Source organism: Neltuma alba, unplaced genomic scaffold, assembly GCF_004799145.2.
Source record: "Neltuma alba isolate B1F8T4 unplaced genomic scaffold, ASM479914v2 tig00011357_pilon, whole genome shotgun sequence".
Classification (NCBI taxonomy): Eukaryota; Viridiplantae; Streptophyta; class Magnoliopsida; order Fabales; family Fabaceae; genus Neltuma; species Neltuma alba.
The window spans coordinates 31027-47092 of NW_021636054.1; the positions used below are offsets into that span (position 1 = coordinate 31027).

Consider the following 16066-nt stretch of genomic DNA (forward strand, 5'->3'; position numbering starts at 1 on the left):
CTGATTAAGTAGTATAATTAAGCATAGGACGAGTGTATTGGCGAAAATCATCAACAATATCCTCGGTCTTCGCTATTATCATATATTATTTTTATATATACAAAAGAGGGTAAGATACAAATGGTAGTTGTTTCTTATTAAAAAGGATTGAGAGAATAATATATATTAAATATGAATAAAATTAAAAATTTGTTAAATTTTAAGACAAAATTAATAAAATTTAAAGTTTTTGTTGATTATGTAAAAATTAATAGAAATGACTTATAAATAAGACTATATGAGTATACTTAATACTAAATTCAACTCTCAAATTAGTTGCTATTTTAGATATCATAGAAAAAACTATCTTTTATTTTAAATATAAGATCTACTTTGATATACTAGAAAAAAATCTTATCAAATATTTTCATATAAACTGAAATAAAATTTTTTCATATTAAAATTATTTTTAAAATTTTAATCTAAACACCCCTTAATTAAATTTTTATGAGAAAAACGGAAGGACGAGGACATTTTAGCATTTCTCCTTTTTCGGTTTCTGGCGACGACAAGGACTGAGAACGCACAGAGCCCTTGAATGGCTTCGTTATAACACTGTTTTGATTTATAACTTAATTAATTAATTTAAATAAATTAAAAGTATTAATTTAATTAGTTAATATGTTTTTTTTAAATATTATAAGTATTATTTTAATTCATTTCCTTTCTCTCTTTCCTACTTAATTATCTTTGAGAAAATATTAATTTAAAAAAAATAATAAATATATGAAATAAATCTTATAAATAAAACTAATATTAACTTTTCATCAAGAGTTTTTTTTCGAGCTTCTTCCTTTCTCCTTCCCTCTTCCTTATCAACAATATCCTCGGTCTTCGTTATTATCTTATTATCATTATTCAATTATTGAGTCAATTTTAGCCGGGCGTCTAGTTTCCTCTTAAAATATTTTTTTAAAAAAAATTTATGTAAGTTTTTTTTTTCCATATACTTACCGTGAAATCTACACACCCTTGATATTAATTCTCATGATTTTTATTCTTTCTTCTTAGTATAAAAATTTGTTTGACTTTCATTTTAATCATAAATATAAGACATCAATCTACTTTATCTCTCGTATTTATTTATTTTTTTAAATAGTCATAGTTCTAATCGGTACTTATAAATTAAAACACCAGCCACGTCAGACGTCACCCCCACCTTCATCCCTCTTTTTATACTGCCCGAGCTCGCCTGTGTTAGTGGGAGAGCAAGTTCTTCTTCTTCCATCGTCTTCCTCCTTTAGCTATGGAAGATCTTAGGCCAAGTACTGCGAATTCTCCCCCTCTCACTCCTTTGGGTTTTCTCGATAGAGCTTCCACTGTCTATGGTGACTGTACTTCTATTATTTATAACCACACCACTTTCACTTGGTCCCAAACCCACCGCCGGTGTCTCCAATTAGCTTCCTCTCTTTCCTCCACCGGAATCCGTCGAGGTCATGTCGTCTCCGTCGTCGCCCCCAACATCCCTGCTATGTATGAACTCCATTTCGCAGTTCCCTTCACCGGCGCCGTCCTCAACAACATCAATGCCCGCTTGGACGCTCGCACCATCTCCGTCATCCTCCGCCATGGTGAATCCAAACTTGTGTTCGTTGATTGCGTCTCACGCGCTCTGGTTCTTGAGGCCATCTCCTTGTTGCCTCGGGAGATTCAACGGCCTACTCTTATCCTCATCACTGACGACTCAGTGGGACCCACATCATTGGAGGGATTCTTCGACACCTACGAGGGGTTGCTGGCGAAGGGCAACCCGAATTTCCAGTGGATCCAACCTGAAAGTGAGTGGGATCCGATGATCTTGAATTACACGTCCGGTACAACTTCGGCTCCGAAGGGGGTGGTTCATTGCCACCGAGGGACGTTCGTCATCACGGTCGATTCTCTGATTGACTGGGCCGTTCCCAAACAACCGGTCTACCTGTGGACACTGAATATGTTCCACGCTAATGGGTGGAGCTTCCCGTGGGGGATGGCAGCCGTCGGAGGAACCAATATCTGCGTCCGAAAATTCGATGCCGCCACCGTGTTTAAGCTGATCGAACGCCACGGCGTCACACACATGTGCGGCGCACCGGTGGTGCTCAACATGCTAACAAACTCCCCAACAAACAAACCTCTAAGAAGCCCAGTTCAAGTCCTCACGGCGGGAGCGCCGCCACCAGCAGCGGTGCTGCTTAGAACGGAAGCGTTAGGATTTGTGGTGAGTCACGGGTATGGGTTGACAGAAACCGGCGGATTGATGGTTTCGTGTGCGTGGAAGCCTGGGTGGAGCAGGCTGCCGGCGACGGAGAGGGCAAGGTTAAAGGCGAGGCAAGGTGTGAGAACAATTGGGTTGGCGGAGATGGACGTGGTGGATCCGGATTCGGGTAAAAGCGTGAAACGAGACGGGTCAACCCTTGGGGAAGTGGTTATTCGGGGCGGATGCATCATGTTGGGTTACTTGAAAGACCCAGATGCAAACTCCAAATGCCTCAAGAATGGCTGGTTCTACACCGGAGATGTTGGAGTTATGCATGCAGATGGGTACTTAGAGATTAAAGATCGATCCAAGGACGTGATTATAAGTGGGGGTGAGAATCTGAGCAGCGTGGAGGTGGAATCGGTTCTGTACAGCAACCCGGCGGTGAACGAGGCGGCGGTGGTGGCGAGGCCGGACGAGTTCTGGGGAGAGACGCCGTGCGCGTTCGTGAGCCTGAGGGAGGGATTGGAGAAGAAGCCGACGGAGAAGGAGATAATGGAGTATTGCAGAGAGAGGATGCCACGCTTCATGGTGCCCAAGACGGTGGTGTTCAAGGAGGATCTTCCCAAAACATCTACCGGTAAGATTCAAAAGTACGTTCTGAGAAAGGAAGCCAAAGATATGGGAAGCTTGAAGCGCAGCAGATTATGATGATGAGAACAAGATCGTTAACGGGTTGTCTGGCAAGAACTTTAAAAAAGTATTTTTTTAACAAAATAAGTTAATCTTCTTCAGAAAGTTATTTCGTATATTATAAAAACATTTCAAATTAAAACTATGATCGGTTTCTAACTATACAACCGTGGAGCAACAAAGAAGCCAGCATGGGATTGACTTGAACAGGATAAGATTTGAGGATAAGATTTGATGTTATATATGACGAGAAATATAATATAATGGGGAAGGATCCAGTGTGGGTACTATCTATGGCTAAGTTGCTCTTATTCTTATCTAAATTTCTGGGATGGAATAATTCTTTTTTTATGCCTTTTGTTTTTTTTATCCCTCGTCGGTGCAAATCCAAGCTAACCCAATTAAGTTCAACTACAACTATATGATATAGAGACGTCTTAATTTTAATTACCAGATTTGTCTTTAAGCTGAGAATACCCAAAATGAGAGTTCTGTGATTTTCAGATACAGTACATGGCAGAACAAAAATTTATCATTGTTTGATTTGAAACGTAATAATCAGGCGTGAAAAGAAAAGTAGTTTAGGATTGTACTGAAACAGAAAATTAATAAAGGAAACGTGTTTGTTCATATGCATTTATAGTCTTGTACTGTTAAGATTTTAGAGATCTTCAGATCTTGAAGGTGCCTTGCGTTTCACAATGGGAAAATAGCCAAAAAAAAAAAAAACCGCTCAAATAGAAAAATTACATATAGAAACCGGTTTATAAGAGTTATTATCAAAATCCATACTAATATTGTAGGAGTCTTTATTTATAAACTTTTTTTTAGGGTTAATACAAATTTTAGTCCTTCAAATTTGGTCCCAATTTGGTATTAGTCCCTGAAATTTAAAACGTGTGGTATTGGTCCCTGAAATTATATCCGTTTTAGATCGTTGATCCCTGGCATCTTAGCACCGTTAAATTTTGCTGACGTGGCGTTGACACCGTTAAATTGATGAGTTGGTATATGACCTGGACATGATATTGGTCCCTCAGATTTGGGGCCATTTTGGTGTTGGTCCCTGAAATTTAAAACTGATGGTATTGATCCCTCAAATTATATCTGTTTCTGACCTTTGGTCCCTGATAGCTTTAGGCCCTCCTCTTTTTATCTGTTCCTGTAGAACCCTCTGCTTTGCTGTTATCTGGTCTCAGCGGCTCTAGTGGCTTGCTGGTCGTGCCTGCCTTTTTGTTGGAGTTGCTAGTGAGGTTCTTGTTGCTTTTTCTCAAGCTTCTTACTCTAGTAATGGTCTTCTCTTTTTTCTTGGGAGGCTCATCATCGTCTGTACTAGAAGAAGATGGCTTCAATGGGAGTGGTTTTGTATCTGAAGCCGGCTTCTTCTTCTCATGAACTGTTAAGTCACCTTTTTGCTCAAAGGTAGCAGATGAGATAGAAGGTTTAGCTGAGAATACACTGCGTTTCCTCCACACTAATTGAGGATTAGAAGCTCTGTGTTTTGACAAAAGTGAATCCCAGATTGCATAGATTCTCTTTGACCATATCCTTCCATTGCTCATGCCACATCATCAAGTTTTAGTTGCCAAGTCAAATGCCATATCATAAGTTAACAAAGTTAGAGCCAACTCAGACAAATTTGACGTCGTAAAGCTATCACGAACCAACGGCCAGAAACAGATATAATTTGAAGAACTAATACCATCTATTTTAAATTTCAGGGACCAATACCAAAATGGCCTCAAATTTGAGGGACCAATACCATGTCCAGGTCATATGGCAACTTATCGGTTAACGGTGTTAACGCCACATCAGCAAAATTTAACGGTGCCAAGATGTCAGGGACTAACGGTCTGAAATGGACATAATTTCATGGACCAATACCACACGTTTTAAATTTCAGGGATCAATACCAAATTGGGTCCAAATTTGAGGGACCAAAATTTGTATTAACCTCTTTTTTTTTTATTTCGACAATCTTTTTTTGCTATTGTCCCTTTCATAATTTTATGCTGTTCAAATACGATTTAGTTAGGTTGTTTATCACCCCTCCATCTTAAAATTGAGTAGTACAAATGTTAACTCTTGTTCTTAATATAAGAGTTAGTTGATTAATTTGAGCATATTAAAAAAACTAGTTAAGTTAATTATTTGTAATAAGTACGTGTTTGTCTTTCTTAAAATATCTTTGCTAATAAAGTGTAGTGGCTAAAGATATCATTATTATAAGGACTATTTTAGAAAAAAATAAATAAATACGAGAGACAAAGTGAATTGGGGTCTTATATTTAGAATGAAATATTATATTAAGGACAAGAGGTAATATAATTTTATATACTTTTCATCATTTGTTATTTTAATAAGTATATAATGAAAATAAAGATGATTTTTAGCTATCCAAAAATGGTCCCGTAGCATTTCTCTATCTACGGTTTTATTATATTTTTATCATTTGCATTTTAGAGTTCAAATCAATGAACCAATTCTATTTTCCAATGTTCGTGGGGTGAAATGGCGTGGAAATAAAATAAAAATAAAAATAAAATAACATTAAATCTATATCATCCAATTTTGATTAGTACTGGGAAAACGGGCCGGCCCGGCCCTGCAGGGCCGGCCAGTGACGGGCTCGGGCTTAAACGGGCCGGCCCGTTTAAACCCGAGTTTAAAAAATAAGTCATTTTTTCAAGCCCGGCCCGTGAGATGACGGGCTCGGGCTAGCCCGCGGGCTTTTGGTCTTTTTAATTAAAATAATTTTTTTATTTTTTTGTATATTTTATCAAAATAATAAAAATGAAACAATAAAAATTACTAATAAAAGGTATAAATATAAATAAAATTGAGTCACAAATATAAATATTATCATGTCTAAACATATATTACAGTATAATAAAGTCTATTGAATAAACAAACTAAATAGAGGACAAATATAAACAACTAAATAAGCATTAAGTTCAGTAGATAATTACAATGCGGATGATCTAGTTTGATTATAAATAATTAACAAAAAAGTTTAACTAACAAACATAGTATGCATAAAGAATAATCATTTATCATACCGACAAAAAAGAAAAGAGTCCATCATTCTTAGTTCTAAATTTGCTTCTACTATAAAAATAATATAGATCTTTATTTTAGTTTAAAAGATTTTTTGATCAATTATATTTCAAGTATAAAAAATATGGGAGAATGATAAATAAAGACTGTAAAAATTATAGATACAGTATTTTAATAGGTTTTGACAACTTATAAAAAACAATATATTTTTATGAATATACTAGTTTTAAATTTTGCAATTTTCATGTTTTTTTGGTTATTTTTCCCACAACTATAGTGATTCTTTTTTTCTTTTTGTGAATGCTATCTATGTGAGCTGCCAAGATAAGTAAAACTAAGAGTATGCTATGTTTAAAATGTTAGGGTTTTCTTTTTTAAGTTAAGAAAAAAAGACAAAAATTAAAAAATAATAATTTGGCGGGCCTAAACGGGCCGGCCCGTTTATTTTTCGGCCCTACAGGGCTAGCCCTTTTAAGCCCGACTTCCCTTTCAAGACTCCAAAATACAAGCCCGGCCCTTGACTTAAACGGGCTTAAACGGGCTCGGCCCGACGGGCTCGGCCCGTTTTCCCGGCTCTAATTTTGATTTGAATGGTTAATTAGTTTAGATGCCTTATGATTGGATTGAAATTCAATCCATCTAAGGCACCAAAAAATAGTTTTTTTTTTTAACTCAAAGCATCATCAAGTTATTTTAATTTGAATTTGAAACTACTTTCTATTCGGTCATAAGAGTGAAGGTCAAACTCTTTTATATTATCTTTTTATTTAGATTTAAATATAATTTATGTTTAACCAAAAACATTTGTTTTTGTGGGGTTGGAGCATGTGAATAGATCTCACAAGTCTTCAAAAGTATGAGTGATAAAACGGGCGGATTAGCTTAGGAGCAGACAATGGGGGTTTAAAAGACCCTACGTAGCGGGGTTGGCTTTTAGGTCCGCCAACTATTATTTTTATTTTTTAATTTTTAATTTTTTTTATACATATAAGTATTTTTTTAAAATTTTTTAGATATGATGTAAAATATAATAATATAATGACAATAATTAATAAAATTAAAAAAATATGGGTTAACCCACGAGTTAAAGAACTAACTCGTCACGGATTGTAGGTTTTAACAAGTGTCATTTTTTGTTAGAGTTGGTTTTTAACCAATCATAACATTTTATTTTTAATGGGTTGACAAATTAAACCCGTAAATCCAACTCATATCATGAGCTTTATTTAAAAGCAGATTAATGGTGGGATTTCATCGAATCCGGATTAGGCTGCAAGACCGCGTTGTCTTTAAAAAAAGTAAATGGCATCCCATCCCATTACTTTGTGTTTGATTATGGCAATCTCTTGTTTTCCGACTTATCAAAAAAAAAAATAGCAATCTCTAATTTTAATTTTTTTATGACAAAAACAAACTAAAATCACGGCCAAGTGATTATCCAACAAAATTTTCCTGATAATTCATTTTTAAAATGCCATGCTAATTTGAGTGAAATTAACCACAAAGAGAGTGTTTGGCAACTTCCAAACTATGATTTTAGAAGCATTTTTTTACAAGACGAGACAAATTCCTCTACATATTTACTTTGTAAACCATAAAAACACTTTTGAAACTATGGTTTGGTTTATATCTAAACACCTCCAAAAATAAATTTGATTTCGTTTTTATGTTTTGTCAGGATTTGATTATAGAATCAACATTAAAATTTAAATTTACTGAGTGAACATTTTTCGTTAAAAGAAATCAACGATACTAAGATTAAGAAAAATTAAAAATAAATTTTATAAATTGAAGGATTAAAAAGTAAATACCCAATGCATACTTTATTAAAAGAAAAAAAAAAAAAAAAAGATACCCACGCAACTCACGTTGTCTTTCTCATTGGTTAAGTTAAAAACTCTTCCATCGACGTCATATGGGTCTGATGTGATAGGACGACAGATGGCAGGCCAGAGATTAAAGAGAGCATCGGCACCACAAGTTAAGAAAATAATTACAGTGGCAGGAAATAATTTGGGAAAAAAAGCCAAACACAATTTTAATAATTTAAATTTAAAATTTTTAAATAAAACAATTATTTTTTCAAAACCTTACTGTTAAGAGGTTATATTTATTTTGGATCATGCATGAAAAATATTTTTCAAAAAATTAAAATTAAAAAATTAAAACCTTAACTATTTATATTAAATTTGAATGGTTAGGATTTACCGACCATCATAGTACTCATTAATACAATAATGACCGAAATTGATTCTGTACGATAATAATGTGACCTGTCACTTGCCCTCTTTTAAAAAATTGATTTGTCCTTTTCCACTCAGAAAATCCATTTGTCCACTTAAAGAATTCGACTTAGGGAGTGTTTAGATAGAAACCAAACCATAGTTTCAGAAGTGTTTTTATGGATTACGAAGTAAATATATGGAGGAGGTTACCTCGTTTTGCGGAAAAGTGCTTCTGAAACCACGGTTTTAGAGCACCCAAACAAGCCCTTATTTGCCCCGGTACAAATTAAGTTGTTATGAAAAAAACTCTATCTCTAATAAGGGTATGGCAGAATTTTTTTGGTCGTAAATTTTTGCTACGGATTTTGAATGAAATAATTTTTTATCATAAAATTTTCTTTTGCAAATTCTGGAAGGATGTGTGAGCCAAATGACTTGAGCATTGGTATTGGGCTCACTTTATAGAATCCACGTTCGCTGCCCATCATCGAAACGACAGCGTTTGGGGATGAGTCGTGTACATTTTTCCTTTCTAATGTTTTGTACTTTTTTTTCACTTTTTTTATTTGGGTTTACTGTTTGAGGATGTAATATGATTTTTTGAATAAACTTGATTCTTTTTATAGATTATACTATAGATACGTCTAAAATTTTAATACATATTTTTTCATTTTCATCCCAGTGGACTATGTCTGTGAATTAATTATAACAGGTGCTTACCCATTTTCTCTCTCACTTACCTGCTCCATGATTAAGGATATATTTAAAAAATAATACTCCTCCGGTCCTTAATATAGGACCCAATTGTTGAGTTGGTTTTGGTCTTAAATATAAGACCCATTTCTCATATTTATCAATTTTCTCTAAATTACCCCTATGAATATTCCCTCAACCATAATCAAGTAGAAGAGAGAGGGGGTATTAAGGAAGATGATTATGGTATCTTAGGAAAAACGTGTCACATTTATTATAATTAACTAACTTACCTAACTTCCTTAATATAATCAAATTAGTTAAATGGATCTTATATTAAGGACCGGAGGAGTACATGATATAATTCAATTGAAAAAAATGACAGAAGGACATATCCATACACATGACTTTTTATTATCAGTTTAGCAAAATATTCAACCAAGTGGTAAGAATCCAGCAGGCCTTGCTTTGACTTTGTATAGTGTTTATCCATTAAAAGGAAAATTCGAACGAGCAACGGTCGGCCTTGCTTTGACTTTGTATAGTGTTAATCACGCCGTGAGGTCTAATTAAATTTTTTTAAATATTATTAAATAATCAAAATATCCCTCTTTAATTTAAAAAATTAATTATTTTATCCCTTTTAAGCGATTCCTCGTCTTTTATGATTTTAAAAAAAATATACAAATAATTTCACTGTGTTTAAAATTTGTATATATAACTGAAACCATTACAAAAATTTTAATAAGAAAATGTTAAATTAGAAATATAAGTAACCTTTAAATTAATATTTTTATTTTCAATTTTTTATCATCTACGTTAGTTTTATTTATTAGCAGTGTTGGATTCAACCCAAAACGTAAATTACAACAATTTAATATTAAATATTTCATTTAAAGACTATTTATATTGTGTTATGAATGTTATATGTGGATGTTTATTTACTTTTTTTTCTTCAATTTCATCGAGTAACTACTACTACTTTTACTATGCATTACTCTTCCACCACTATATCTTTCTACTATCTATTTAATCTTGTAACTCACATCTACGCACATTCATAAAATTGATTATCCATTATTTGTCATTTAAGAATAAATATAACTCATGTGTAAGACCATGCTTATAAATAGGACATGTCATTTTGTGTTGTGGGGCAAATGAAGGAATACAATAGTTCTCTTATCTATCAAATGCTCACTTAGACAGTTATACCACATATGTTCTAATTACTTTAATCCAAGGTTCAAAAAACCGGACCGGACACTGAACCGGTCGAGACAGTGATTCAAGGGTTAATGGGTCAGATCGGGATTAGACCGGAATCAAACCGGTAATAATTAAAATAATAAAATTTAATTAAAATGTGTAAAATATTCATGTTTAAATATGAAAAAAATAATATTTAATTTTAGTTAAAATATGCAAACTATCTTGTTCATGTACATATATTTTTTCTTCTTTTCATTTCCGTTTTTAGTTCCTTGCACGTGACCCTCTTTCTTCCCCCCCGGTCCTTTTTGGCTTGAGTGCTTAACACGCTAGGCAAGGCTAATACTGACATGCTTTTCTTGCCTTCATTTTTGAACTTCCCGTAGCCTCTTCGTCTTCACTCTTATATTTTTTTTATTGTGCCTTGTACGGGTGATCAGTGTTTCTTCGTTCATCACCATCATGGTCTTGCTTTTTCAACTTCAAGCAGCTTCCAAAGTTTCTCTCTATACAGATCTGGTTAGCTCTTACAGAGGAGGACGATGGCAACGAAGTAAAATTACGGTGATCATCTTTTTTCCTTCTCCTTGCCTTCGTTTCCTTCCTCCCTCATATCCGACCTCCGACCTCCGTCCTCCTCTTCCCCTTCTCCTTCCTCCTCTCCTTCTCTTCTGGGTAAAATATAGCAACCCAGTGTGAACCATCGAACCACTGGGTTATTACGGTTGTTACCGAGTCGTCCCGGTTTAAACTGGGTTATGCCGGGTTAGTTTTTTCCCGGTTTAGAAGGTAAACCAGACCGGATAACTGGCCGGTTCACCGGTTTCCGGCCTGAACCGGCCGGTCCGGTCCGGTTTTTTGAACATTGCTTTAATCCATATAGAGATTTATTTAACTTAATTGAGTATTGCTCTCGAGAACTTGAATTGTATGTTTTTGGCAACTTGAACCCTTCAGAGAGTTCTATATGAATGTCATTGCAAGTCAGCCATACAAATATGTTGTAATAACATCCATCAGACGCAAATCAAGTCATTCTTTTACTGCTGACTAATTAAATATCCAAAAGTAGTTATGTCCACTACTTGTGAGTATGTTTCTTCAAAATCGATATTGGGTCTTTGTGTAAATCCCTAGGCAACAAGCTGTACTTTATATCTTACAATTTCACCATTTTTATTTTGTTTTCGCACAAACATTCATTTGCCTCTACTTGGTTTTACATCTTCAAGTGCATGGATTACAGGTCCAAAAACTTTTCGTTTTTCTAGTGAATTCAATCCTAGCTCAATTATGTCTTTCTATTTTAGCCAATTTTTTCTTAGTTTATATTCACTAATAGACTTTGATTCATGATCCCATTATCATTCATCACATCAAGCGCTATATTATATGCGAAAATATCATCAATGTTGACTTCATTTTGGTCCCATCATATTCCATTCATAATATAATTTATTGAAATCTCATTATTTTCGCACATTTTAGGTACCTGAGTTTCTTTTGAAACTAAGACATTAACATCATCTAATGGCTTTTCTTAAATTACTAATTTTTCTTGATTATCTTTAACTTGGCTATCTACATTTTTAGTTCTTTTTCTCTTTTGAAGATTTTTATTTTTGGAACTAATAGGCCTACCATGCTTTATGCGTGCTTTAGATTCATTTACAATAGCAGGTTATCTAACAAGGATATCAATTCTGATAGGAGCATTAGCAACTAAAACATGTGATTTGGTTACTTTTTTTGGGTCAGTAAATAGGTTTGGCAATTGATCAGCTAAATTTTGTAAATGGATTATCTTTTGAACTTCTAGTTTACATTGTTTTGTATGAGAATCAAGTTGAGATAATAAAGGTTTCTTCCAACTAATCTCTTTTTTCAAATGCTTATTTTCCCCTCCAAATATTAAAAATTTTGATTCATCAAAATGACAATCAGTGAATTGAGTCCTAAATAAATTTCCTGTTGATAGTTCTAGATATTTTATTATAACGGGAGATTTATATCCAACATATATTCTCTATTCCCATCCTTCTTTAAGGACCCATCTTAGTACGTTGTGGTGGAGTAATAAGAACATATACTGTACATCCGAAAATTCTTAGATGGGAGATATTAAGTTCCTAACCAAAAACCAACTGTAAAAGAGAGGATTTGAGATAATTTGTTGGCTTAATACAAATTAATATTGCTACATGCAAAATTGCGTGTCCCTAAGGAAAAATTGAGAGATTCGATCTCATAAGTAATAGTCTTGTAATTAATTGTAATCATTTAATTAGTGATTCTGCAAATTCATTTTGTGTGTGAATATCAATCCCATGAGACATACAATACTTATTGAAAGCTGGCGAAGTAAATTCACCAGCATTATTTAAACATATTTTCTTGATGGGATAGTAAGAAAATATGCTCTTAATCTAATTAATTGAGCAAGCAACCTTGTGAATACTAGATTGCAAAAGGATAATGAGTAAACATGCAACCGTTTTGTTGATGCATCAATTAAAACCATGAAATACCTATATCGTCCACGTTGTAGGTGTATCTGCCCACAAAAGTAATCAATAGGAAAATAAAACTAATCAATAGTTAAATAAGAGTAGTCATCAAATTTTTAAAAAACAAAAGTAGTAAATTGTGATATTAGAATAGTCAATAGCTAAACAAAAGTAATCATTAGAATTCTAAAAACAAATATAATTAATAGCTAAACAGTGGTAGTCAATACCAAAACAACAGTAGTCCTTGAACCTTTAGCAATTGATTGCAAGAGCTTCGATGACATGTTGCCTAAGTTCTGGTGGCCGTCATCATCGCCACTGCCAGAGCTCTAGTAGCTAGAAACTGGCTAGAAGTGTTGAGGTGGCAATCTTAAAATGGGGGGAGGGAGAAGAAGAAGGACATTTACGTCATTTTGCTTGCAAAAGAAGGAAGAAGGGACGTCTCATTCCTTTCAAAACCTCGAAATAGTACAACGGATTTTCTTTAAAATTTTAAAATTCACTCGCACATTTAATAGTTTTTAGGATATTTTATTTTTTCTTGACAAAAACTCTTTGTTGCCGGTGCAATTCCCTCCTTTCAAGTGACAAGAGTACATAACAAATGTTGGCCCATACTTTTTTCTTGTTCTCATTTGCTTCCCACTTATAATAGGCTTCGTCTTATCCATTAGGGATGGATCCGAAGACATTTTCCAAAACTCTCAATTGCCAATTAAACAGCACAACCAATTAAAAAAGAGCAATAACCTTGAGCCCTGTTACGAAAAAAAAAGTAGAGAATAAATTTCCTCTAATTTTCCTTATCATATTAAGGAAAATGAGACAAATATTCTCTCCCCCTCTCTCTGTTTTTTTTTTAAATAAAAAGGATGAGCAAAAACATGCAAGAAGATTACAGAAATATTAGGATGGAATCAAAATCATGATTTTAAAAGAACTTTTACAGTATACGAAGTAAATATATGGATAAGTTTATCTTGATTTACGAAAAAGTCATGGTACCCAAATTATTGGAGAAAAAAAGAAAATCGATAATTTTATACAATATAGTATTATGTTGATATTTTTAGGTTTTATTATTTCTGACAATGGAAAGCTTAGGACTTAGTTCAAGTTTGCAAATTTATTTGGGCCTAAAAGTGTTGCAAAACCAATAATCGTAATCTGGATCTGGTTTCAAGAAGCCCAGCCCATTAACTTCGAGAGCCCAAATTAACGAAACATAAGGTCACTAGGGTTGCCTTATAGTTTCGATCTCACCAAATTCTCTTCCTGTCTTGCTCTGTGCGTTTCTGTGTTCCAAGCTCCCGGTAAGCATCAAGATGGCCGCCGTGGTTGCTCAACCTCCGACTCATGATCTCTCCGAGCCAGTTATCGACGTCAAGCTCTTCAATCGCTGGACCTTCGACGATGTTCAGGTTTCGATTTTGTGCATTGTCGATCTCGTTTCTCCATTTTTTTTTGGTCTTAAATTGTAGCCTGTGTTTAATGCATAGTAGTTTGTACTTATTCTGGGATGTCTTGGAAGGGACTTCGTTTTTCCTTCTTCTCTGATGGATATAATGTCTTGAAAGACTGCAGATTTGTATAGAAGATTTCACTGAACTTTATTGAAGTTGCTAATGCCTTCGCGCATGTTTCGAACTTGAGACGTCCTAACTGTCACTTGCACATCTTTCGCTCTTCAGGAGATTATATTTCTGAAACTCATATATAAGCAAGACTGGGGTTAATAGGGTAGGTTAATGGTTATGAGTATTAGGTCATTATAAGTGGGGCTGAAATTCTTTAGGGCGACTACTCTACGTAACATCATCTCTGATTGATGTTCTTCGCCTAATTGGATGAGAATTAAAATCAAGCAGGTGAACAACTTGGTCAATTCCTGCCCTTTTTGGGAGGAACTTGGAAGGGATATTCTGTTAATTACCAGTATCCGCTGCCTGGGAATTTTATACCTGTGGTCCTTTTGTTGGTTGCTATTGTTGCTATAAAGAGCTGTCATTCTGTGCTTTTTCTGCATCTCTTTTTTATGCTATAAAAACCTTTATTCTCTTGATGTAGAAGGACTCGGTAGTTCTTTGAAAATTAAAATTAATTATATGTTGTGATTTTAGGTAAACGACATATCCTTGGCTGATTACATTGGCGTGGCTCCTGCCAAGCATGCAACCTATGTGCCTCACACTGCTGGGAGGTATTCAGTCAAGCGTTTCAGGAAAGCACAATGTCCAATAGTTGAGAGGCTTACCAACTCTCTCATGATGCATGGGCGAAACAATGGCAAAAAGCTAATGGCAGTGAGGATTGTTAAGCATGCAATGGAAATTATCCACTTGCTAACTGATCAAAATCCCATTCAAGTTATTGTTGATGCTGTGATCAACAGGTATGAAAACCAAGAAAAAAAATGATCTTTTCTTTTTATAACTATGAAACAATATAATTTCTTGCTAATCTATATTTTCATTTGTAACATTCCTTTCAAATGCTTTTGTATGTTATTCTAGTGGACCAAGAGAAGATGCTACTCGTATTGGGTCTGCTGGTGTTGTCAGACGTCAAGCTGTGGATATATCTCCTCTGCGACGTGTGAATCAGGCAATTTACCTCCTTACTACAGGAGCTCGTGAGTCTGCATTCAGGAACATTAAGACGATCGCAGAATGCTTGGCTGATGAACTTATCAATGCTGCAAAGGGATCATCAAACAGGTATTCGTGGCATCGAATTTTAGCTCTAGTAGATATAGAAATTCTTCAAGTTTGTATCTATTCCTTGAAAATGTCATGCCTGTGTAGTCCTCTCACTACTTTTTGTTTCTGATAATTGTTTTATTCAGTTATCATGCTTTCTGCATGTTATCAATATTTCTTTCTATGGATGCTGACTATGACATGAAATTCTTCAGCTATGCCATCAAGAAGAAGGATGAGATCGAGAGAGTTGCTAAGGCCAACCGTTGAGGGATGGAGAGTGGCATGGTATTTAGAGTTTCGGTTGAGTGGCTTTTTTTCATTGCCTGTTGCCCATGAGTCTTCTGTTCCTATTGAACCTAAAGTGAAGATATGGTTGCTTATTGTTTAAGATGTAGTTTGTCACTAGACAGTAGATTTTATCGTCAGAAAGCATAATTTTCAATTTTGAAGTTATGATATCATATGACTGGCTCCTTCATAAAGTTTTGTTGAAGTTAAATTATCGAATCAGAGTATTCCTAGTGTCCCAGGTTAATTTTCGAACCTATGGTGATTAATATTTTTTTCATTATTCGAATGTATTGCATGCAGACTCGGATTCACCTTCTCGAGTCTGACCATCGTGGACTAGTGTTTCTACAATTTAATTCAACATTGTTAACAGGAATTTCAACAAATGACAGTTACGGCCTAACGCTGCTGTTGGTTAAGGTGTTGACCAAAGTGTATCATGTGAGCTATAAACAGTTGATT

The 16066-nt window shown here is 34.5% G+C and overlaps 2 protein-coding genes across 2 annotated transcripts; both read left to right on the top strand.

The window, feature by feature from the left end:
* The first annotated feature begins 1189 nt into the window (after positions 1–1189).
* Positions 1190–3283, top strand: LOC114712395 (probable acyl-activating enzyme 5, peroxisomal). The gene has a single exon (XM_028896924.1). It carries the CDS (start codon positions 1286–1288, stop codon positions 2930–2932), a length of 1647 nt encoding a protein of 548 aa, XP_028752757.1. The 5' UTR covers positions 1190–1285; the 3' UTR covers positions 2933–3283.
* A 10589-nt stretch (positions 3284–13872) lies between these two features.
* LOC114712386 (40S ribosomal protein S5) lies at positions 13873–15799 on the top strand. The gene is made up of 4 exons (XM_028896914.1): positions 13873–14032; positions 14732–15003; positions 15125–15328; positions 15526–15799. Exons 1-4 carry the CDS (start codon positions 13937–13939, stop codon positions 15578–15580), a joined length of 627 nt encoding a protein of 208 aa, XP_028752747.1. The 5' UTR covers positions 13873–13936; the 3' UTR covers positions 15581–15799.
* Positions 15800–16066: the final 267 nt, after the last annotated feature.